The sequence below is a fragment of the Bombus pascuorum genome, chromosome 3 (genome assembly GCF_905332965.1).
Source record: "Bombus pascuorum chromosome 3, iyBomPasc1.1, whole genome shotgun sequence".
Classification (NCBI taxonomy): Eukaryota; Metazoa; Arthropoda; class Insecta; order Hymenoptera; family Apidae; genus Bombus; species Bombus pascuorum.
This window is the reverse complement of record NC_083490.1, coordinates 18,913,757-18,938,413: the sequence shown is the minus strand read 5'-3', so window position 1 is coordinate 18,938,413 and position 24,657 is coordinate 18,913,757. Positions and strand designations below refer to the sequence as shown.

The following is a 24,657-nucleotide window of genomic DNA, read 5'->3' as shown; positions in this document are numbered from 1 at the left end:
CGTCCATAAATGCATTCAAACCTTCGCTCTAATAATAGATAGTTAATGAAATGTGAGAAGCTGTATGCACGCAGGGAAAGTAAATCACAAAAGTGAACATTTTAATCGTTTTTAATCTCATTTCTCTGACAAATGGCACGAAGAGAGAGTAGGTGGATTTCATCGGTTCGCAACAGTTCTAACGCGACCATTCAATTTTCTCTCGGGAGGATGAAAAACGTGCACGTAACGTTGTTAGTACGAAGTAGAAAATTTCATTTGGAACGGCGAGGAGTAACGCAATCGCGAGCGTACGCGCCTCCAGGTTCGAAGGTAGGGTCGTAGGAACTTACCTGGTGGGTTCCGCGTGAGCCTATCAGAGGGATGGGTTTAAAGAGGCCGCGCAGCATAGCTTCGGCTAGCGTGTGCCTTGACGCGGAAAGCCGGTTAGTCGGTCTCAATCCTGTGTGTCGCTCGCATATACCGAAACGTTCCACTCCGCTTCGAAAGTCTATCCGTGCCTTTTCCAAACTTTCGCCAAATTTTCTTTCGACTCGATCGGTGAAACTTTGTACTAAGGAAACTTCTCTTCCATTAGAGAAGAAACCAGCGCCGTTGGTTTTGTTGCTCGTTAGTTGATCAATTTGTCTAACTAATCGCGATCAAATCGTTCCTTCCTGTGAATTTTTCTGCGATCCAAAGTGCACGTGGATAGGATTTATAGCGATTATCTTGGAATTTGCGCATCACAGGGTATGTTGATTTTCTTTTTACGCTAGTCCTAGAATAGCGCAAGCGCCTATACAACAACGTATTAAGTGATTCGATTTGGTTTTGTAAACAGTCACCACGTGTGAACAACGCAGCTTGCGTATAAATAATTGCTTCTAAACTAGATCGACATTTTTCTTTAAAGTTTCTTCTCTCTGCTATTGCAATCGATTCCTTTCGCGCGGCTTATTGTTCGTATGTAAGTAAAACATTGTTTTTCATATACGTATGGGAGATATATTGCGTGCGTATGAAATTAATTAAATGTATTTATGACAAATATCGATTATCAAATATCGTTTGAATGATGTATTTTCATTCTAGTATGATATTAGATACAAGTGTACAAAATAAATACGACGCAAGTGTAACGTAACTCTGGATTATGTTATCTTTCACGCTTTCAAGAACGTCCTATATGTCTTATATATGATACATGTACGTACATTCCATTAAAGATGCGTAATTTAAAATTAATAATAAGTCGGTATCCATTTTCGAAAGTTTATTTCAAAGTATTATTACATTGTGCGAAATTCGAATTCAGCCTTCTATTTGACATCGTTCAACAATAGGTGTTTCGAACAATTACACGGACAAGTTACATCTCATGGAGTTTGAAAGAGCAGCTGTTTTCTGGGAACAAGCGAGCCGTAATTGTGAAACATATATATCAAAGTCAGTAACCAGATATTGTGTGAGTTAGATCTCACACCTTTTCACAATAGCTTTACGATAAGTAGATTATATATACGCAATTATTTTTCCAAACTCAAAACCTTTTTGTTCATACTATCAGATCTACGTGTGTGCAATTGATCTCTAAATGACTATCTTACAAAGCTAATGATTCTAGTAACAATAACTGTAATGATACAATTACGATTTATCAAAACATCTTACAGGAAAGTGTTTTCGGACTATTAGTCGATACACTATGTTAGCCGTATCGCGTCAAATCTAACAGAACCTTATACCAGATGCCTATTTACTTTAATTATTAGCTATTGAATTAATGGAAATATTCAGCAAGATAAAGCAATCTTATTATATACGAGGTTCTTGCAAACGAGACTTTTTACATACTTATATCTTTCGTACTTTTGCTTCGCTTTGCAAAATAAGCATATCAGAGTATGAAAAATTTCAACAATAGAAAATTAAGGAAGATGAAATTAATTGCACACGTGAGCTGCAACAATCAAACCTACGCGTACTTTTTCCCACCCTGTACATAATATGCACTAACAATAGCAAGCTTGTTTCCTTTACATCTTCAGAGTTTTTACACTTACGATCCATTAGTATCGAAACGATAATGTTACATAGAATCGAATTCATTTGTATCCAACACTAAACATCGATTTTGTAGCCAAAATCGTTCGTTGTCTTTTTTCTTGCTATAATATAATAAATATTGTGTAATATATTCAATTGAAAGTTAATAGAAAATATGGACAATTCACGCGTGTATTAATCGTTGTGATTGGGCATGAAATAGCTGAATCGCGTGAGTAAATTTGGAGTGACCTAAATTGGCGTGCGAAGATTCCCAAAGAGTAATCAAGTCCCGCAAGAAAAAGCGAATTCAATGTACCGTTAATCCGCCATTAATTTTATTCCAAGTACTGTGTTACATCGTATGCAAATGCAATGTTTCGTGTGACTATTGAGATTTGCGCATCGTGAATCATTTTTTGTTGCAGAGTTCACTAGCTGTTACACACTGTGCAACATAATATATACGTTGTACAATGATAAATCGATCGACGTGTTAATTAATCACTGTACAACTCAATCAATGGGGAAAGCAATTCGAAGAATTGTGATTAATCGATATGAGTAGCTTCGTAAGAGTTTTATTTTCTAAAATACGATGATCAAAGTTAGTCGAGTGTAATTGTAAAGAAATCTGAATTACATTTGTTTGTTAAAATAACAGTGGCAATACTCTGTTGGGTAATTTCCAAAACAGTTCATATCCTTGTAAAGTAACGTTGAACAGCGAAAGCTCGACGAGCCAGTGATGGAGAAGGGGTCAAAGAAAGAAGAGACGCAACAAGATACGACGAAAGTAAGAGATTATATCGCGAAGCTACGACGAAGTAGTCGCAATCGAGAATCGTATGACGGGATCGCAGAACTCGAAGCTAAGCTGCGAAGGGCGTACATTACGAAGGAGCTGCAAGCGCAAATCCTAGAAAGGGAGACCGAGCGTTACATCGAGAATGTACGGAAACAACAAGCCGCAGAACTGATGCGATTGGAACAGCAGGCGGTCCTCGAGGATGATCTTCGCCAAAGATCCGAGAGCCTGGAGAAGTCGGAAGATTACAGGAAAGAACTGACTATTCAGATGAAACGGAAAGAAGAAGAGAAGAGTTTGATGATGGAGGAAGCTCGCCACGAGAGAGAAGTCTTAACGGAAATGGATAGAATAAGAGAACAGCACGAAGAACTTAAAACGCTTGAGAGAAAAAACCAACTGGCTGAGACCTTAAGGCGAGAACGTTTAATTTTTCAGGAAATTAGGCAGATTCGTGAGGAAGAGGAGAGGGCAGCTGAGGCGGAGAAACTTTACAAGGACGAAAAATATTTAAAGGAAATCGATGAAAGAGTTAAGAGAGTGAGAGACCTTTACGAAGAACAGTTAAAAAGAAGGGAACGAACAATGAGTAAGATCGCCAACATACTGATAAATGCAGAAACTAGAAAAAAAGAGAAAGAGATTTTGATAGACGAATTGATAGCCGAGGATGTAAAGTATGAGTCGTTGCTGAAAGAGGAAGTGGAAAATATTCAAAGGAAGAGGATGAGAGAAGAATTGGCGGCTAATTTGAAAGAACAAATTGTTTTCACAGAACAGTGTAAGTTACGATTTGTTGAGCAAGATAGAATGTTCGCAGAAGAAATTATGAGAAAAATTATAGAGGATGAGAAAACTGCCAGACTGACTGCTGCGGCTAGACGTAGAATGCAGCTACAGTATCGAGAGGATTTGGCTCGATTGATCGAAACCCGACGTAAGATTCGAGAGGAGGAGATTTTCAATACGCAGGAAACTGCTAAAGAAGAAAAGAGGCGCGAAGAAGCGAATCTAGAACGTATTAAAGAAGATAGAAAACGATTGTTGGAAAAGCACGCGTCGAATGTTGCTGACTTTATTGATAAAAGCGCTCTTTCTGAAGAGGAGCAAAAGATTATCAAACAATTCACATAATTCAACGAGTTTTTAACTCGCTAACTTTTAGCTAACTAATCCTTAATTGTCAATTAATTAATAATGATTCACACAAATCGACAATCGTCCATAAGTTAAATGATATTATTGTCAGCAGAACTTGGTTCTACAGTTTAAAAGTTCTCGAATATTTAATAGAACATAGAACAAATCTACATCCCGGCACCTGTCGACAGGTGTTGCTAATTATTAAAATGTTTCACTTCCTTTGTGAGAGTTCGCCTGAGAAATCCAGAAAAAGCCAGATGCTTGGTTACGTTGAATTTAGCACTATATCTGCAAGTATTTGATTCGTGTAAATTATTAAATTAACATTAAAAAATTAAATCCTGCCAAATCTATAAAAATGACGAGCGTGAATTTATTATGCAACAGAATAACAAAGAATGGAGTGTTCTGTTCTTTAAAAGAAAAGACGAAGCACATACGTACTCTTACATATTGTCACAGAAAAAAGATCGCGTTATGCGAACTTGAGAAGCGTTTCGTTTATGAATCTATTAAGTTAAGCTATCGTAAGATCACTACATATGTTGTTACATAAGCAAGACTTGCTAGCTGAGATTTATAGTTGTACGAACTACCATCAAATAGAGATCTTAAATTCAAGCATCAAGTAGCGACATAGATTAATATTATGACATCCAGGGCCGCACGTAGAATTTTATGTGGTCTGACTGACCCAGATTTCAAATCCCTACTCTCTTAGATTTCTGTCACTTCGCATATCCAGATGTCTTGAAATATCTAGGTAAATTTTGACACCTGACCAACTTTACGATTTTCCTATATCGCGAACACTACTGCAAGTATTATACTTAAAATTGACTAGCATACATACACAGAAATAAACGAGGTCATTGTGACATATAATGTTCGGTATAGTTTATAATTTTATCTTTTATATATTATTTAACTAGTTGACTGGGTTCGACGTGTATACTCGTCGTATGAAATAAAAAATTGCCATTTACTACAAAAGCTCGAAATTTTAGTAAAAAGTAGTATAAATGACATTTAATGGCACGTTTCCTTTATACTTCCAGTAAACATATTATGTATTTTATAAAAAAAGTTTGATTATTTGATTATGCGTATATCGGCTATTCTTAAAACTGTTTTGTGTCTTGTATCAGCTACACCATCAAAAGCAAATCCACTTTGTAGAGATGTGCCGTCTGCTCAAAAAATGGATTCCGTAAGGAGTCACGTTACTCGTACTAGACTTGCAAAGTTTTACTTTGTGCGGTACCTCGCTTCGTAAAATGCCATATTGAGATCAACTGAATTTCTTAAATTTTTTTCTTTAATTTTTCTTGTTTATGAATTTTGTTATTTTCTGGCAATTTTTAAGTTCTTAATAACAATACCTTTTTCAACAATGAACCGACAACTTTTTATCGAATGAAAATGTAATCCTTCCTCGTTCTGCCTTATTTTTGTCGTAAAATTTATAATAGGAGCATGTGCCCCGCGTTCGACGTGTATACTCGTCATTGCTTGATTTTAGGGGCCTGTAAGGGATTTTTAAAACTAAATTCCGCTGTTAACAGATTCAAATTTGAAAAATTCGAGACTATGAAATATTACGGATGATTTTTCTGCTGCATTTTATTTTATTATTATTAACATTATTATTAGCCCTGATAATTATGAAGGGGGAAGGAAGTGTACGTCTGTTTGAAGCACACGTACAGAGTTATTTAGAAGATTTCTGATTTGATTAACAAGATTAACGTCGCTTCGTGTTCGATGCGTAACTAGCGGAATGCAACCGTTTAAGTAACGACAGAAGCCGATCATCAAACGTAGACTGTTACCTCTCCGTCTTCCGATTAATGCACTCGATAAATCTTAAACGCGACTGCAACTAAATTAAACTAGCTAGAGAACAAGCCGGTTTAAAGGTGATAGCAACGTCAATCGATTGCACAGTTTAGCAACCCAATCGATACCAAACGTGAGCGTGTATTTCCTTGAAATTGGGATTTGACGTTGGAAAACTCGATCAAAGGCTTATCGAAACGAATAGACTTTGAAATTTTTCCAAGCTTAGAAACGTCGAAGGAAATTTCTTTTCATGAAATAATATAAATCGAGGAGAGTGTTAAAGAAAAGTAATTCGCAAATAAGCAGATTTTGTAAAATTATCATTCGTACAAAAGGGAAATGAAACACTTTCATTGCTAAATGAAAGAATGATTATTTGATGCTTACTCGTAATGGTACACCGTTATTTCAATTTATTTGCACGTTACGTGTGTCTTCGTTTTCTTCTTGCTTGGAGTGGAAGAATCAAGTTTCTTGATCGTTAAAAGCAATGGTAGATATCTTGTTAACGCCTTTTTTTCGCAACGTTAAATTATATAAGCTTACGGTCTACAAATATTCCTTTGTTTATTTAAAACGTTAAAAATATAGGTACAAACACAAAAAGGTTTTGAACTAAAAATAGATATGTTTGAGCAAATAGCGAAATAAGAGATGCAAGGGAAAGAAACTACTTTCATGAAACATATTTCTGGCTTTAGTGTGGTTAGTCTCTACGCACTGGAACGTATAACATCGTCATCATTCGGAAGACAAAATTATGCACAAAACGGTATAATGTAAATTAATTGTTTAAGAAATTTGTTAAGGATATCAAGATATTTATTTCAGATTATTTCAACGAATCTGCATATGGGCATAGAAGCCTAACCAGTTCGTAAATATCACTTTAAACTAGTTTCAAGTTGTGATATTTATATATGCAGAATGTAGAAACATTTAATCCTTTACTTTTCCGTTGAATGAACTTTATTATGATTTTTAGAAAAATTGTAGTATAATTAATATTTTCATAAAGAAATTATTATCTTACCACGCCCTATGCTTTCGATGTTTCAAGATGTTTCTATTTACATACTCGCCATTGTACATGTGCAGGCGATACTTTCACTTTTTTTCATATTATTGTACAATGTTTTTTTAAACAGTAAATAAAGTAGAAATACGTGCATGAAGCATAGAATGACACGTGCAAGAAATACGTAATGGAGTACTGTTTCCACCTTCTTTGTAACGTATAATTTGTTATGGAAAATCATCCTTTTTTTTTTTTTCTTTTATCAATTGACGATCGCGTGACAACCACAAACTCAACACGTTTCTAACAATTGACTGTTTTATGGCCTTGTATCGAGTATACTCCTCGTTGTAATGCTGCTGTTTCTTGTGCTGAGTAACTTCGTTTAGTTCTCCGGAAATAAATTGCCTTGGAAGCAGAATGCAAGAAGCGAGAAGTCAGAAGTGCTTCGTTTTTTCGCACTATGTAACTGTTTCTCTGGCTAAAACGATAGAAAAATCGGAAACGTTTTTCGAGTCGTAGGACTCCAATTATCGCTTGTATTCAAGTTGTACATGGACGAATAAAACGTTTAATCGTAAAATAAATATTGAAAATTTGCAATATTTATTATTAATATTTATCAATATTTATCATCAATATTTTCACACTTGACGTTGCGATATACAACATTGTACTGTAACAAGTTATTACGTTGGAGCAGAGAAAATGATTCATGCTATTTTCAGTTTGTACGATAACTTTTTTCACAGTGACATTTAGAAAAGTGTGTATATATTTGTATACATATGTATGACGACTAGAAAGAAACCATTTGAAGGGTGTCTGTGCAACACGTTGTGCGACGTGTACCGTGTAGCGGAGAACTTAATCCGATAAGCGAAATAAGCAAAAAGACGTGGCGCTTGCTTCTTAAACTCGTAATCTTCAATAGTATAAATTTTCCGTATTTGAGATAAGAACGGTTGGAGATATACGCTCCCATAACGGAGCAATTGACTCTGCATAGACATATATTATTTTCTGCTATACATAAATTTCCGATTTTTAATCTTCCAGTATACAAATTATATCTTAGACGTCATTACGTTATCTTTTATATGTATAAATTACATGAATATGTAAAATACGTTAAACAATCATCGAAACTAGCGAAAGTAGTATAATAAAATTAATGCGGCTACTATTTTTAGTTATTATTTAAAATAATGGAAGAATCACAACGAGATAGACGATTCATAAAGATGGAATTTTAAGTATACAAACAAGTGCAAATATTTAAATTTTAGAGAAAACATTTTCGTTATGGATTCCTTTTTTATCAATTTTTAAATAAAACTGCTAAACAAATTGTTTGTCTCCTCTAATTTGTAAATCCAGTTACATAGCAAACAATTGCAAGTCGATTATTTAATTTGTCAACTTGAATTTATTAAATAAATAATAAAAGAGTTTGAAGAAAGAAACAGGTTCTAAATTACAAACAATTACCAACTTCAATTTAAACATTGAACTTTCAACCAGGAAACAAGCCAGAACGAAGAAATTAATCGTCAGGTATGCTCATTGGCATGATTTATGAAACGATCACGATTTTTGAGGTCGAGGATTTCTTTTTATTGCTTACATATATCAACACTCCATCTCGGCAAAGGCAATTAGTATGGCTTAGGTAGTTTTTAGAAATTCGTGGCTCGTCCTCGGTGACTTAAGGATATGTCGTAAATGAGGACTTTCCAAAGAGTAAGTTTGGTTGTAACGGTTCGATGACCGAAGAGTCAGACCTGGAGGAAGTTCCACACCGTTGCCAAACTTCGTCTACCGCTCACCATAGGGACCGTCTTCCTCCCCTCTGAAAAGGGCTCTAAAAGTACTTGAAAAGGGGACAAACAAAACTCTTTAGATATAATCTGTAATCGCAATTTCTTAAATGTAGAGTAATCAACGTACACTGTTGGCCATAAGTATTGGAACACCTCGAGCCTCTTGCACAATTGATTAATACTAATGACCTTACAAATTAGAAGATATAGGTGACTACTATTAATAAATTCTCTCACGCAATCATAACGGGATAAAACTCGTTGGTATAAATTCATAAGACTTTTTAATTAACCGGATAAATGGTTTTTTTCGATATTTAATATTCTTTCGAAGATTTCAACTTTCGTAAGAGATGAAATATTTCCATCGACATATGTAAAAGGAAATGCTTTTATACGAAGAAATTAGTTTTCGTGCCATATAGCGATTCAGAAAAAATTACACTCTGTTCGCTCGTGCCTCGTTGTATATCGTGTATCTTGTTATCTATTCAATCGCACGGTGACAAATAATATGGTGACAGGGCTCATCCATCGTAACGTTACAATCTTATTGTGTCCCATTGTGTCGAAGCTACAGAATACCAAGAACTGCTACTATAAACTACATAGTTATTCGGCCGCTTATTCCGTCCGCTTTTACAGAAGATGGCTTTGTAATACCATAAGCTACTGTTATACATATCGCCGGTTTGATAGCAGAGTGACATGCGAGAATGACACGTAAGATGAGGTTTGCATGATAACGCTCGCCCACACGTTTCGCGAGTGATATTAAAAAAGTTGCATGCATTAAAACACGCGGTTTTACGCTCTTCAGTATATTTACCCAAACTCTCCGCTAATGGCTATTATTACTAGACTATGAAGGTTTATGTAAATACATATTTTTAAAGAATGAAATCTACTTAGCTTATTATGCGATTAGAAGATTATAAAAATGTACTCTTTATATTCCATTTTTTACATAATGATAAAGACATACGTGCCATATATTGCAAACGAATAGATACATACGAATACATAAAGTGAAAGCATTGGAAATGATAACAGGAGTTTATACTTCATTTGTAATGGAATCAATAGAATCCCAGTGCACACCTGACAGCCAGCTGTGCTCGTCACGGTATCGTCATAGCCTTTCCTCGCATATAACTCACGTTCCCCATCATTCTCCGGGACACTGTATCGTGTACCAAGCCATGCATGTCCTCGTAAATATTCTACTTCCTAACTTCTATAGAGGTCAAAATAGAACTGACGGTTATACGCTCTTAAAACTGCAACGTACAACATCTGTAGCACATCATAATAGTATAAAATTTTATCGATGACCTCGTACATTCTGAAAATCAAAAAATCTTTGTGAGTGATGTTAATTAATCGGGATATACATATAAATTGTTATATTCTTATTATGGTAAACTGGGTACACTTTCTTAGCTACCTAATAATACACGGTGTCTATAAACACGATCGTAACGCAAAGTATGATTAATTATTTTTGTTTTACACTATTTCTTGAACATGAATCACATTGCACTCACGAAACACTATTTGCATTCATGTACTACATCGCGTATCTAATTATGCGACGTCTACCATCTTAGCGATTTATATAGACACTCACACTCTCCTGGCTTCGTCTAGACCTCTCCGGATATATGTGCATTGTTGGTAGTTGTCACAGTGGGCGAAGGAATGAACTTTCTCGTGCATAACATATGCAGATCAACCGACCATTATGGAAAGTTACTTAATACATTTACGAATATTACTCATAACGTTTCTTGGTCGATCGTGACGCGTGGGTTTTCTCACTGAAACCGCCCTGGCGCCTCTCTGTAAACGCAAACCGACGATCGATTCCAATTACTTTTAATTGTAAGCGAACTATAGTTCTAGTATTACGATCTATCATCTATCATCTATCACCGTTTCTTTTCAAATAATGGCTAAAGTCATTCAAACACGCTTTACTACGCTTTACACGCTCAATTATCGATGCTTCGAATTGCGATATATGCGATTATGATAAACTAAAAATTGTTATGCATTTATAATATGTAAAAGCAGATGAAATAAATTTCAGTCCAAGTTCTATTCCTCTAATTAATGCTCATAAAAATATAAAAATACTAATATTTGTGACTTTTTATACAAAATCGAACCCTACATCGAGGTTCCGTGGTGTAGTGGTTATCACGTCTGCTTTACACGCAGAAGATCGCCGGTTCGATTCCGGTCGGAACCATTCTTTTTTTTCTCTTTTATGTGTACATATTTTGTGTATATGTGTATCATGTTTCATATTTTTTAATAATATTACAATAGATAATTCTAGTTGAAAAAAGAACAAGTGAGTAATGCATATTTTAAAAGTTGTATTAACAGAGAGATTGTGAAATAAGAAAGACAAAGGAAAAAGGAAATATAAACATGCTAAAATCAGATTTTATTTTATTATTTCAGATGTCAACGCAGCGAACAAATTAACGTAGGTTGAAATGTTGCTGTTATTGCTGTTGTCGCTATGAACGAGAGCCGGTGCTACATCGATTCGCCCGTGCTCGCTGAACATCAGCTATTCAACCGGAATGGGAAGGCACTCAGGTGTGATTATCATAAACGCAGCCTATACTACCGTATTATATTACGGGTTCGCATTTAATTGCTCGCGACAAGAAGGGCGTCGACTATATACCGTACATTGATTTATCGTTCGTAATTGAAGAGTAGAAATCTGGAACACTTTTCTCATCCCAGTCACAGGGTAGCCGATTAATTTTTAGTTCATTATTCGTCAGTTTTCTTCGCAACTTAGCATACTTTCAAATGTATTCTTAAATGTGATCTCTACCAGTTTTATCGTTGTTAATTGCTGCTTCGAATAAATAATACATTTCGTATATGTAACAACGACGATGAACTATCATGGGCTGGTTATTCCACCAGGTTGTTCAACAAATATGCAACGCTCTGTTAATATGTTTGGAAAAATTCGAGATTACTTCACGTAACTTTTTAATCGCTTTTCCGTATAATTACGCAAGCACGAGGTTTGATCTAGCTAGATAAAGATGTAGATTTCGATATAACAATTGATCATCGATTAACAATTGTTTAAAAAGCAGGGTCCTATATAACTGAACTAGTTTTGTTTCTCAAAATGTTTATAATTTTTGTAAAATTTCTATAAGTTGTAGGAGCTTTGTTTATTCTGTGATTAAAATTAAGAGAATGAAAGGTCTTTCAGTCTACTTCAAACAAAGAATTTTCGAGGAATTAAAGTATCAGAGACAATTAGAATTATATGTATACGAAGAAAAATAAGAATAAAAAGCGGTAACATTTTCTAAATATTAGAATTAAACTTTAACTCTGAAACGTTCAAATGCGTAGAATATAACAAAGATTTATTTAAAACGAGAACTTTGTAATTATTACACAATTATTACTTGGTGAATATGTCGAAAGGAAGTAGTTAAACACGATGGAACGTCTGAAGGCTAAGCAAACAAATCATTTATATCGTAAATGGATAAATTACAATCTTCTAACATGCAATTACGACACGTCCAATTGAACAGGGAGAAAAGCAGCAATCGTTTTAATCGTTATATATACACAGCGCATTAAACAGCTTTGATTTCAGGGGATCGAAAAAAAGTGTGTTACTTTATACAACCGACTGTGGTGACGGAAAAGAAGATCTGGGACTCAAGCTTCAGCAACGATCAGTTTCTCTGGTAAGTTTAGTAACGTTTGTAAACTAATTACTATTATGTCTTCTTTACAAACAGGTAAGAAACAAGATAGCAATATGAAATTAATCTGGCAAGGTTTTATTCTAACCATTTCGCAATTTTACATCGACAATAATAGAAACACGAAAGAGACATTCGATTAACTCGTCGGATAAGAATATCCAGAAATAAATTGTTCCTCGTGGGTAGTTGCCAGGTAATCCTAGATTAGGAATTGGCGTATCTAGTATCTCTCGTAAGTCGCCTTCCGGGTCTACGAGGCTGGTAGAAGCTTCCATCCCTGGCAATGATTATATGTTTCTTGACTCATGATACTTCTTCTTCCCGAGCACACCCACGATCTTCGATGATTAACGAACGCAAAGACGACCCGTGGCGAACTAAGGCTGCTTTTAATTGCTTCAATTAACTACGTTGAAGCAGCACGATCCGCCAGTAGGAAGTATCGTAGTGCACTATCCCGACGTCACAAAGTACTGGCCTTCGCCAGTTATAACTTGACATTCTTTGTTCGTCGATACCTCGGGGGATATGTAAGATACTGCGAGCATCGATAACGCTTTCTATTCTATCTGCTGCATTTATGATTCCAAGAGTCGTCAAATACATAACCCATTTGCATTATATCGAACGACAAATCAATTGTGCTTTGAGGGAGACGGCCGCAATTATGATAGGATACAGCTATATTGTCAGAGATGGCTCGTTTCATATCAACGATTCGGATAAATAGACCAAGTTTTAGAAGTTTCATGGAAGCGAAAAATGAATTAATGGTTGTATAATTTGCAACGAGTGAATTAATTTCACAGAAGCTTGGCTTTTATTAGTCGCGTGTATGGAAAGATTACATCGATGCGCGCGATATCGGTAATCGGTAATTGTTGTCTATTACTGACGATTATCCGAAATATCGGAAACATTATTCGCTTATGTAATTTCCAATATAAACAAATATACATACATAAGATTGATAATATGTATCAAGACGGAGCTAATTTGCATAAGTAGACCTACTAGGAGCATCCCAAGCCATTTCTAATAATAGAATGAAAAATGTCCCATTAATGTGATGGATCTCGTTTGTACATTGGTCATCGTATTGAGATGGATCGCCGAGTCAAACGGATTTCGTAATAAAGCTTCACAATCGGTCTGGGCTTGAACGCTTCAAGAGGGTCGATGTACTCGCGCATTATACGATCATCATGCGTACATATACATGCGTGAAGTGTCTCCCTCACACGCCTGATACGCATATAGTCGTGAGAATCCTTGAGCAAGTCAAGAAATCGTAATTCTCACGAGCCCTACAATCGGGCCTTTCGCGTAATTTCTCGGCTTGGGTTGCAGTCACACGCCATTTGCCTGAAGCAACTAGAACAGCAGACACGCATCTTTCTAAAGTTGTATTTAGAACCGCTTCGTTCCTCTTCTCGACATTGAATACGCATTAACCACGCTTTCATAACTTTCTATTGTACAACGTTTATTCAAGCCGACATAACTTACGTAGTGCACATGTATATCGACGTTATAAATACAATAAGTAAAGTTTTCAAAATGATTAACAGAAAATCGCGATGTTTTACTTTGCGGTTCCCATAGGCGGTAGTTGACATGATTTCTAACAATTTATATAAGGGGAGCATAATCAATTAAAAATATTGTATATTGTATTTTATTTTTTTTTTTTTCATAATTATACAAGGGGGTGTTTTTTGGGAAGACATTATCGAAAAAATAATTATTTCATTAGGATCATAATTATCGTACGCACGCGATTATTCTCAGTGCTGAGATCTCATCACCTGTAAAAAATCTTCCAACCATCACGAGTATTATCTTACTGCGAAGACTCACGAAGGACGTTGATCGTAACAGGAAAACCACGACCCCAGCGTGCGACGTGAAATATGTGGTCAAGAAATGATTCCACAAAACTGACATTTGGTTTTTTACAACTCTGAATATTTGCAAACCAAGTGCAATCTATACGCGTGATAAAGTTTACGACCCACATACATATTTAAAAGTCTCATTTTATCTAAACTGTAAATACATAAACTGAAGAAAACTGAATTCATATTGCTGATATAAATTTAACTTTTTTCATTTCAGACTGCTCTACATACAGGAAGTGGAACGCAGCAGCAATATCTGGAACCAAGAATGGCGCAATTAGAAACCTTGGAGGCAAAGGTAGTGAAATAAAAAATATTTATATCGTTTAGTATATAAAGCGAAAATAAGCTTTCTAAACTAAAATCACATACATAATACATATTTTATAATTTTGTTGATAATAATACACAGCGAGTGCACGAAACAAAAATCTTCAAAGTGCGAGGAACAAAATCGTAGGAAGAAATTGCATTTACAATGACCCCGTTGCACAATAATTTACCAACTAATAATACATTAGTGGATTTACAAATTACAAGTTATAGATTATAGACTTTTTTTTCATAATTTTAAAATTTAACTTACTTCTATATTTAAAGGAATTTATTAATGCTGTAACTTGTAACTCGTAAAATTTCACGAACAATACTACTTCGATTATGCAGCAGAGTCCATGTTACTTAAAAAATTTTGTTTCGCTATTCTAGAATATGAAATTCTTGCTACGCCCAGAATCATTCTTTTGTACATTTTTTTTTTTTTTTTTAAAGACTCGCGCAAAAAGGTAGGTATATGGAAGTCGTTTTTAACCGTAACATCCCGTCGGAAGAAACCGAAGGCGATGTTTCGCGGTTATTGGCGGGTCCGCAATAGCCCCCAGCTTTTTAAGGCTGTCCAACCAGTGATTTATATGCAGATGCATGGACCAAACTGTGTTTCGTTCAGGGCCCTTCACTCGAGTTTCGGACTGAGGGACCGTGTGCGCGCGGGTGCCATTAAAACTGCCCCGAGTCCGCACACAGATACCCAATAGCGCAGCATCTTCAAAAATTCTTTTTTTTAATTCCACTTATATCGATAAAATCGTAGGGTTTTGTTCCATTATTAAATTCTTCTATCTTTAATCTTTCGTACGTATAATAATTTAGCAGAAAATTAAAAAAGGGACGGAGCAGTAAAAAGACTCGTAAAATACATTTTAGTAAAACGTATACGTTACTTTTGATCAAACTTATATTTTTTGTTTTCCTACGATATAGAAATATAGAAATAAATATGTTACATACTACAACTGCCTCCTTAATTTTGATTTACTAAGATGTATCTGTTAGAAGGAAAAATCATGTATCCATCCGTCATCATACACGAAACAACTGTGATCTTTTATCTCACCCTTCGGCGTTAGCAAGCATATTTTCTTAACTTTCTTAAGACGCGATTAATGTACGTTGTCAGATTCGTTGACTTCTTCGAGCATGCTACAAAAATCCATTCCGATGTTTACGCCCGAGCAGACCAGCGCGAAGTCATGTTTTGCCATCTCAGAGGAAAAAAGCAAAAGCAAAAGAAAGAATGGACGAAAGAGTAAAAGAAAGAGAAAACAGAAGGAGCGTGCTGTGCACAGGGGGCTCGATATGAATAATGAAGAAGAACGTCGACTTGAAAAGGTTGCATCGACGTCGATAGGATATCTTCTTACCACGAGCCAAAAATGTTTTTCAGATACATAATGATCTTTGTCGATGGAAAGAAGGTTTTCGCATTGCTTCGTAACAATTTTTGGAATTTTCTATACAAAGCTCAAAGTTTGCGACGAATATCCTTTCGTAAAAGAAATCAATGATTCGAGGACAGTGAAGAAGCAAGTGTTTTTATGTAATTTATAAATCCACAAATAACAATGAAAGTTTTTAAAGTCGGTAATAGTAACAATAAACATGGTCTTCTGAAAAGTGATACATACACCAAGTCTTATTATTAATAGATTATTATAAAAATACACAATGACGAGCAACATTTATTTTCACGAGAATGACAGAAAACAAATGAAAATATTAGTTCGTTGTTTCAATTTACCGCTAAATATAATTTATTTGTAAATGTACTAATCTATTGGCCAAAGGTAGGCTTTAGTACGTCCTTGGGTTGAAAGACTCAGACAGATCTAGTCAGCCAGATTGCAGATCCTGGAGTCAGTGCCCTTTACTGTCTGAACAGCAATGCGCCAAGCAAGATTTCGTCTTCTTAAAACGTTGAAAACATTGCCCTTCGCAAATTTCGCGTTCGAATAACTGCTTTCAGAGGTAATAATTTAACTTTATTCGAAACAATGGAAGTAGCAGTAAGCGCAAGAGAATTTTACAATATTTTGATCAATTTTACAAATAGACACATATAATATTTATCGTTGCAACAGATACATGATGATCTCTGGAAATAAATTTTATTCGATCTATTAAATTTTATCTCTGTGTTGCCATTTGCTATAATTAAAAGAATATTCAGTATATATTCAGAATATATATATCATTATTATATTATATATGATATATATATGATATATATCTTTATATATATAATATATATACTATATAATATATATATTATATATATTATTATTATTATCATATTATATTATTATTATATATGATATATATTTTATCTCTGTGTTGTCATTTGCTATAATTAAAAGAATATTCAGTATTATATATGATATATATATCATATGTAATAATAATATAATATAATAATAATAATAATATAGAATATATATATATCATATACCATATATAATACTGAATATCCTTTTATATATATATATATATAATGGAAAAATCCTACACTGTGCAAAACTGGAATTATACAAAGTGATTCGTATGATTTCAGAATTATGTCAGGAATTTTATTGTTTGCGATATATTTCAGGGAATTTGTTGATACTATCAGAACACATGAAAAGATAAAGTAAACGCGAACACGCGCGCTATTCCCTGGGCGCAACTATTGTATCGTACAGTTGCAGAAGAGGGTGGCAGGATTATCTCGGAAATGCGGATCTTCCCCATGCAAATTCCGCAATAAATTTCCGCTTCCTCCGTGCACACCGCTATCATCCTGCTGCAATGTAACGTGTACAGCGCGCTTCCACACGAGGAAAAAATTCACGGAATGTTCGTACTGAGATCACCGTCCATCCGTTCCCACTTTTACTTCTCAACGGGGGAGAAGAAAGTGTTAGATTTGATACAACTCCTCGCTGCGTGTCTCTATTACCTCATTATTTCAAAAATGTTATGTCGCACTATTTTGTTACGTTATGAGTCACCGCGTAGTATACTTTCCCTCTCTGTTGAAACGTCTCGTCTGTCATTTTGAATTTTGGAAAAAGTTTCGTGCCATTTTTGTGTTTCTTTATCTAATTGAAAATATTTACTTATTATTTCCTAACTTTATCTGTATAACTTTGTTTACAAAGATGAAGAACACATGGGATTTTAAATATTTCAACATATCTCGTAAAATGGAAGAATAGTAGATAGGACATATTCGCAATAACATAGAAGAGTCATAGAGTCATAGAGTCAGATATAAAAGGAGAGAAATAGTACATACGTACAAGTTCGTTAATTTATTTCATCGGTATTGAGTGTTTGACACTATGGCATCATTGGAATATCATGTTTATGGAAAGCAAGTACTTTACGGCTTGCACCCAAAGCCTTGAACTCGGATTGCCTTTTGTTTTCTACCGCATACAATACAACGTGCGTAGTTGCTTTGTGTGATTCTGTTAACCTTCACCAAAGACTAAAAAACCGAATCAATAGAAAACGATAATAATAATATTTCCGTATCTTTACACAGATTCAGGCATTGTTTGAATAAAATATTTGAAATGATTGATTATTTATAAAAATAATATCGTAACACTGCGCACGTTCAAACTTTAAGACAAAAGGAATTCTTAAAGCATAATTCTCTAAGATAGGAATACTGGACATAAAGGTGCAAGTTTCATAACAGTAGTTTTATGTATAATCAGCCGTCTACAGCTCCTTTTCCAAGAAAATAATTTCCGGTCTTGAAATAATACCATTCTTAGAAACGGTGTAACACTACGAATCAGAGTAATAGCATTCTAGTTATCAAAACTGTTTGTACTTACTTAACAATCTTATTTCCACTAAGTTTCTTAAAAGTTTGTAACTATAAATCGCATTTATGATTTTTTAAAACCGAACAAATGTACAAATACGAACACTAGTCTTTACTGCTTTTCACTACGTTAGAATTATTTCACGTTTTTTTTCTCTTAAGGCATTGACGTATAATCTTCCGACTCAAAACGAAATAGGATCGCATGGAAAGTTTTATCCTATAACCGTGAATCTTTATGCCGTAAATCTTAGTTGGAGATAATCTCATGAGCGGACGTCGAGTAGTCGGCGCGAAAAAGGCCCAAGCGAACGAAGAACGTGCGAAGCGAAAGGTGACGGTTAGAAACCGTTTATCTTACCTGTGGATGAAAATAAATGCGCCAAGACCTAACAGAGTCTAAATTAACTTATTCGGTAACTTTATTACGCAAACGGAAATCTATAATGATCTTGCGGTGCTTTATATCTAAAAGTAAAAACAACACGAGCTAAATTAAGTATCACAATTAATTAAAAAAATTTCAATGCTTTGGTAAGAGGTGAAAATACAAGCAGAGTGCAAGTAATGTTTGGCAATGGCTACGGAGGATATCCGGTTAGTTGAATATTTTCTGCAAGCAAATCTAGTTGGTGGTCTCGTGTGGGACACACTGGGCGTGCAAGGTCTCGTATCGCATCCTTCTTTCTGGTTGCTGCGCAGTCAAGGCCGGCATTGACCTTCTCCGTGTTGTATGCCAGCAGGAGAGACCAAGTGCTGCTTTCTCAAGGACCATCGGCGTGCAGTACCGACGTGGAACTCCATTAAGATCGAGACATCCCGTTCCGACTATCGTCACAAATCATAGATTTACTAGAGCGATAAATTTATATTTACACCGTGGCTGTTTTACACCCCGAGTTTCAACCACGTTCAAATCACATCCTTAGGCTAAAGAAATATTGATTCTACCATATTGTGAGTTTAGCTTCCGACTATTAGAATGAATTATTATTTGCAAGATCGAAACATTTGACAAGACTCGATTTCTTTTTGGAAATTTCTAACTGTTTACATGTGCGTGTAAAATACAATGTCACCATTGTAATTAAGAATATCTTTTTGTTCTCAGATGGCCAGTATCGAAGTATCTTTGTCAACTACGCCAAGAAGAAAGAAAGGTGGAAGCATTTCCGGCGGAGTAATATCGCCAGCTGGTCATCGAAATAGAGATCATTATAAGGAACTGGACGCTCTCCGAATTGCATTACGCGACAAGGAAAATATCATTCAAACGTAAGAAACGTTTCTTACTGTATAATAATAACAATAAGCGAATAATCGCTTCTTACTGTAGCGTTCTGATTTTTTATATCATTTGTAAGAAAACGTAAAGTTTCGATCGCTTAGAGCGATCGGCTGGCTTTCGTCACCCTTCGGTCCTTTCTTCGGCCCGAAGAAGAGAAAGCAAAGACACTGGAGGGTGCAATAAATTAAGCCCGCCGTGTACTGAATCGTGCGCTGGCAAGCTGCAAGGAATTTGCGACTGCAAGGCTTACGATATTCTTTCACTTTTTATGCAATCATCAGCTTTTTAAATAAATCTTATCGATTCAGTGACTGTGTTCTCTTCGGCATAAATAAATCTATGGAAAATATCGAATAACATTTCAAATATTTCGGTTTCATTTCTAGGGTTAAGTTTTAATTTGTTTTTACAGACTGAAAGGGCAACTCTGCAATACACTGAGCAACAGATTAGCTTTACGTAATGGTGCTCCACCTCTAACCGAGGCTGACAGAAAAGCAGCCGAAGAACGTCTTCAAAGGTTGCGACGCGATGCGGATAATAAGCGGCTAGCGATAAAAAATTTGAAATTGGCGCTCGAACGACTAGATATTACAGAGTAAGTAGAAATCTTCAATCAGTCTTGTGTTGTCAATCATCGATTACGCCAAATAAACATATTTATAAGTGTGTCGATTATTGAAAAATTAAATTGAAATAAAATTTATATTGGAATAATAGAGTAAATAAAAATGGGAAATAAATTGTGAAATGACCGTATTTTATATGAAACCCTATATGGTCTAGTGGTTAGGGTACATGACTTTCATTCAGAAGGCTTGGGTTCAATAATTGCCCGTATAAAAAAAGTTTTTTTCTTTATTTATATATTCTTCTCGTTTATTTTATATGCAATTCGTATATCTTGCGAATAATTATACTGTTTATCATATTTAATTGTAATTATTTAGTAAAAAATGTAATTTAATTGATCATTTTTATTCCAGTAATATCGATGTTCGAATTCAACAAGCTGAATTAGAATACAGACTTGGACGCGAAGAACTCGAACTTTTAACTCTTCGCGAAGAAAGCAGAGCTTTACAGGCTGCTTTGGAATTGGCAGAGACCCAAGAGAAACAGAAAAATGATACAATATTTAGGTATCTATCTTAAAGCAATAAAAACCTTAAAAATGACAACTCGATAAAGATAAAGACACTATATCGAATTTGTACAATATATGTTATAACTAGGTAAAATATATTTAATCGTATCTTATTATCATTGACTTTATTACCTTAACGAAATTTTAGGCCATATAATGATTATGAAACACGGTATAATGAAGTATCTTTGATATTTGATTCATAGTTGTATCTCTGGTTCTACGCAAGTTACGATCCATGCAGTGGAAGTTAGCGCAGATCCAAAAAGTCCCCGTTTCGGTGCTGGACCAAGAGAAGACACGCCTGGCTTGTATGTCGATTGGGCAGTTGAAGATTCTGGATTATGCAAGGGAGACAGGTTTCGTACAGTACAATATTCCACATTTTATTCAATAACTATACTATACACTTAAACACAAATGATTACTAAACTGCAGATATCTTTGTAAATTCATATGTTTATGAACACAACTAAACAGGTAGACCCTAGCTAGAGATTTGTTTCATTTATTAAATATTATATAACCAGTATCGCATTTTGAATATTTTATATATTTTTGCATATTATGCGCAGTCATGGTGAAGTTCATAAAAACAATTTAATAAGTAATCCAATAAAAAGTCACAAAATGACTCATTATCTGTATAACGGTACATTATTGCGAACGGGATTCTTTTTCCTTTATCTTTAGTCCGGATACCGACGACCGGTGGTGAACACAGTCATAAAGTGTGTTTTCTACGCCTAGCAATTAGCACGTAAAAGGAAAAACGATTATTTCTTCTCGTTGAATGGAAAGATCGTAAAGAATAGATCATTTGATTTCATTTATAATCTTCATGACAGAACACCTGTCGTTCGTAATAAATTGTAACATTTCTCCAAGAGAAAGCAAGCAAAACTGGGGCAATAAAATTACGATTTGTGATCAAAGAACAATGAGGAAGAAGATAGACAACGAAGAAAGTAAATAAAAAATGAGGAATAGGAAGAAAGGTGAAGACTGTTAAAAAAGAAAGCACATCAATACATATAAATATAACACATAACACCGACTGCTCACACTATGTAACCCAGCTATCATTGTCGAACAATAGTGCAATCTTGGCATTTGGTTCCCAACAGGTCACTGTAGCGTGAAGCAGCACCGGAAGTTCGCCGAGTGCCCTCGCTAATTGCACCTGCGGCTTCACATGACCCTATCCTTTATCCTCCCTCCCATTTTCATGTAGATTTTTTAACAGAATTTGTTACAACTCACACCGCTGTATTTTACATTCAGCCTTTTATACTTATTTAAATGTATAGTAGAAAATAGTATAGATAATCAAAATTGTTTTAACTTTGATACCTTTCATGAATGATTTGCTTTACTTTACTTTGTCCTTGATTAGAATTATATAATTGTATAGGAATTATATAAAAATTATATAATTCCTATACAAATATATTATATAAATTATATAATTATATAATTATATAAAATAATTATATAAATCTCAAAGAGAATAAATTACTCTTCTCGCCAAGTCTCAGTAGAATAAGTCAGCCCTTGCTTTGAAAACTGAAAAATGTCATCTAATTAAGCGTAATCACGCTCATAAAACTCGTACTTATCGGTCAACATTGTCTGCAGAATCTTGGAAGTGAATGGAAAACTTGTGGTGGGAGCAGGCAGAAGCGATTTAGCAAGACTGTTGGCCGTTGCACCCGATGCAGCGCAAATCGTGGTCCTTCGAAAAGGCGAATCCCTGGCAGCACTCCGCACTCTTCGATCTGATAACCTTAGGCTGACTCACAGGATCGGATATCTCGAGGAACAAGTCAGGGATCTTCTCGCACCAAGTAGAGCCGAGGTTCCTGCAGACCCTCCACCGTCCCGTCAAGAACAAGTTCAGGTATACGAGAGGACGACAAATACGTTATTCTTCTTAGTTGAAAGCATTGTACATGTATTGTATAATACATTATTCTATACGTTAGTCCATAGATCTTTGTCATTTCTTCACAACCCTATAATACAGGGTGCGACATTTAAATGAAAACAACTGTACATTAGCTCACAAACTATTTGAATATTCTTCTAGAACAGTAAAAAATGTCTGTAAATTCAAAAGCACCCAATTTATTTCAACATTTTGCAATAACTAGAATTTAATCTTTATTACTTTTTTTTTAGGTTTTTCAAAAAGGACCACAGGTAACTGCGTTAGTTGCAAATCTTCCTGGCCTTAATGTAAGGAATTCGATGGAATTACGGCAGAGTTTACCAACAGTAAGAAGCAGGCACAATGACCATTCAAAACGTTCGCTAGACGTAAAAATCTCGAACGAATTCGACTCGTCATCGACTAGTATTTTCAATGGTCATCACAAATCACGAAGTAAACAAAAACATCAAGGATTTCCATTAACCAGGTCAACTGCAAGCTTGGATTGCAAACAAACGCAAATACAATCGCAACTACAACGTAGAAGACCACCGCGCGTTGAATCAGCTTTGGAACATTTATCTAAGAATCGTAAAAATTCATCTCAAGTACAACCGTTAGACTTCGATTCCGAACCAACCTATTATCGATTACAGGTATTTTGTTAAATTTTAAATTGTGATTGAAGTAACTAAACGGAAGGATGAAATTTTCTTTCGCAAACATCTTACAATGATTATTTGAAAGAAACGAAAGTCTGGTAGACCAGTGATTAGTTGATAGTTATTCGTGAAATTAGAATTAAAGTTTCCGTAGCTTAGGATTCTTTGTTATTTCAGGAGACTCAGTCGCGAGCGTCAGAAAACTCGGATATATCAGTAGTCTATAGCTCACAAGAATCGAAATCTCGCCCAGCACCGCCGAAAAAGCCACTTCGATTGTCTTTACATCGAGCAGCTAGTCTTCAATCCGTAGAAAGTGCACCACCATCTGCACACCATGAAATAGCTAAAAAACCGATGAAGAGAAGTCATAAAGGTGATCCACCGGAGAAAGGTATTCGAACGGAAACAAATGGAGAAACAAATAATCAAATGCAAGAATCGCATTCCAATCCACCTCAACCTCCGCCGAGGACACCTTCCAGAGCAGAGTCTTGTCAAAGTGCGTTACGATGGCCTTCCCCTAAGCCACGACCTCATTTAGCACCTGTCACTATGGAAAAATGGTGCTGAACAAAAAAGAATGTAAGGGAAAAAAGAACCATTACGATATGAATGATATTTCAAATATCAACGTACACTGCATATTATACGTATCTTTATGTATTTTCTGTTCAGTGTAACATGAATATTCGAGTAGTGTTAACAACAAATCTTTTAAGATCTCTGTTATTATAGAAAAAAACTGGGAAACTTACGAAGATTTTTATACGATGCATTTGTAAATACAAAATGATATTTTTATGCTTTTTACCTGTACTTTAAGAAGACTGAATTGTTCTGGATTTATTCGTACACTATTTTTATACCTGTTTTTAAATTTTATATTTAACTATATTGGCTGATAATGTTTCGTTGTATACATTCATTTCATGTACTATGGAATATAAACGTTCAAAGTAATCGATTACATAAAAAAATTTCGCTTTATAAGTTAAACAAATATTTCGTACAAAGTACGTGAAACGTACATTTATACTCCCTAATTTATAAGCATTAGTTCTAAAAATATGAATCTTTTTTTATTTTTATGTGATTAAGATAGCTTTATACATATATATGTATATCATTACGTGAA

General features: G+C 35.0%; 2 protein-coding genes and 1 non-coding gene across 5 annotated transcripts; all 3 read left to right on the top strand.

Annotated features, from left to right (window-relative positions):
- Positions 1-382: 382 nt before the first annotated feature.
- On the top strand, positions 383-24,617 carry LOC132904821 (uncharacterized). 3 transcript variants are annotated; one of them, XM_060955574.1, is made up of 11 exons: positions 383-732; positions 11,135-11,275; positions 12,318-12,411; positions 14,551-14,631; positions 19,601-19,764; positions 20,190-20,375; positions 20,764-20,919; positions 21,131-21,283; positions 22,563-22,824; positions 23,106-23,513; positions 23,700-24,617. In XM_060955574.1, exons 2-11 carry the CDS (start codon positions 11,196-11,198, stop codon positions 24,090-24,092), a joined length of 1,977 nt encoding a protein of 658 aa, XP_060811557.1. In that variant the 5' UTR covers positions 383-732; positions 11,135-11,195; the 3' UTR covers positions 24,093-24,617. The 3 variants fall into 3 exon arrangements, with proteins under 3 accessions (XP_060811557.1, XP_060811555.1, XP_060811556.1); XM_060955572.1 differs by having other exon boundaries at positions 384-732; positions 23,697-24,617; XM_060955573.1 differs by lacking the exon at positions 383-732 and adding an exon at positions 10,133-10,546 and having other exon boundaries at positions 23,697-24,617.
- LOC132905106 (meiosis-specific nuclear structural protein 1-like) lies at positions 2,777-3,970 on the top strand. Its single transcript, XM_060956072.1, has one exon. It carries the CDS (start codon positions 2,777-2,779, stop codon positions 3,968-3,970), a length of 1,194 nt encoding a protein of 397 aa, XP_060812055.1.
- On the top strand, positions 10,844-10,916 carry Trnav-uac (transfer RNA valine (anticodon UAC)). Its single transcript has one exon. It is a non-coding gene; the product is annotated as a tRNA-Val (tRNA).
- Positions 24,618-24,657: the final 40 nt, after the last annotated feature.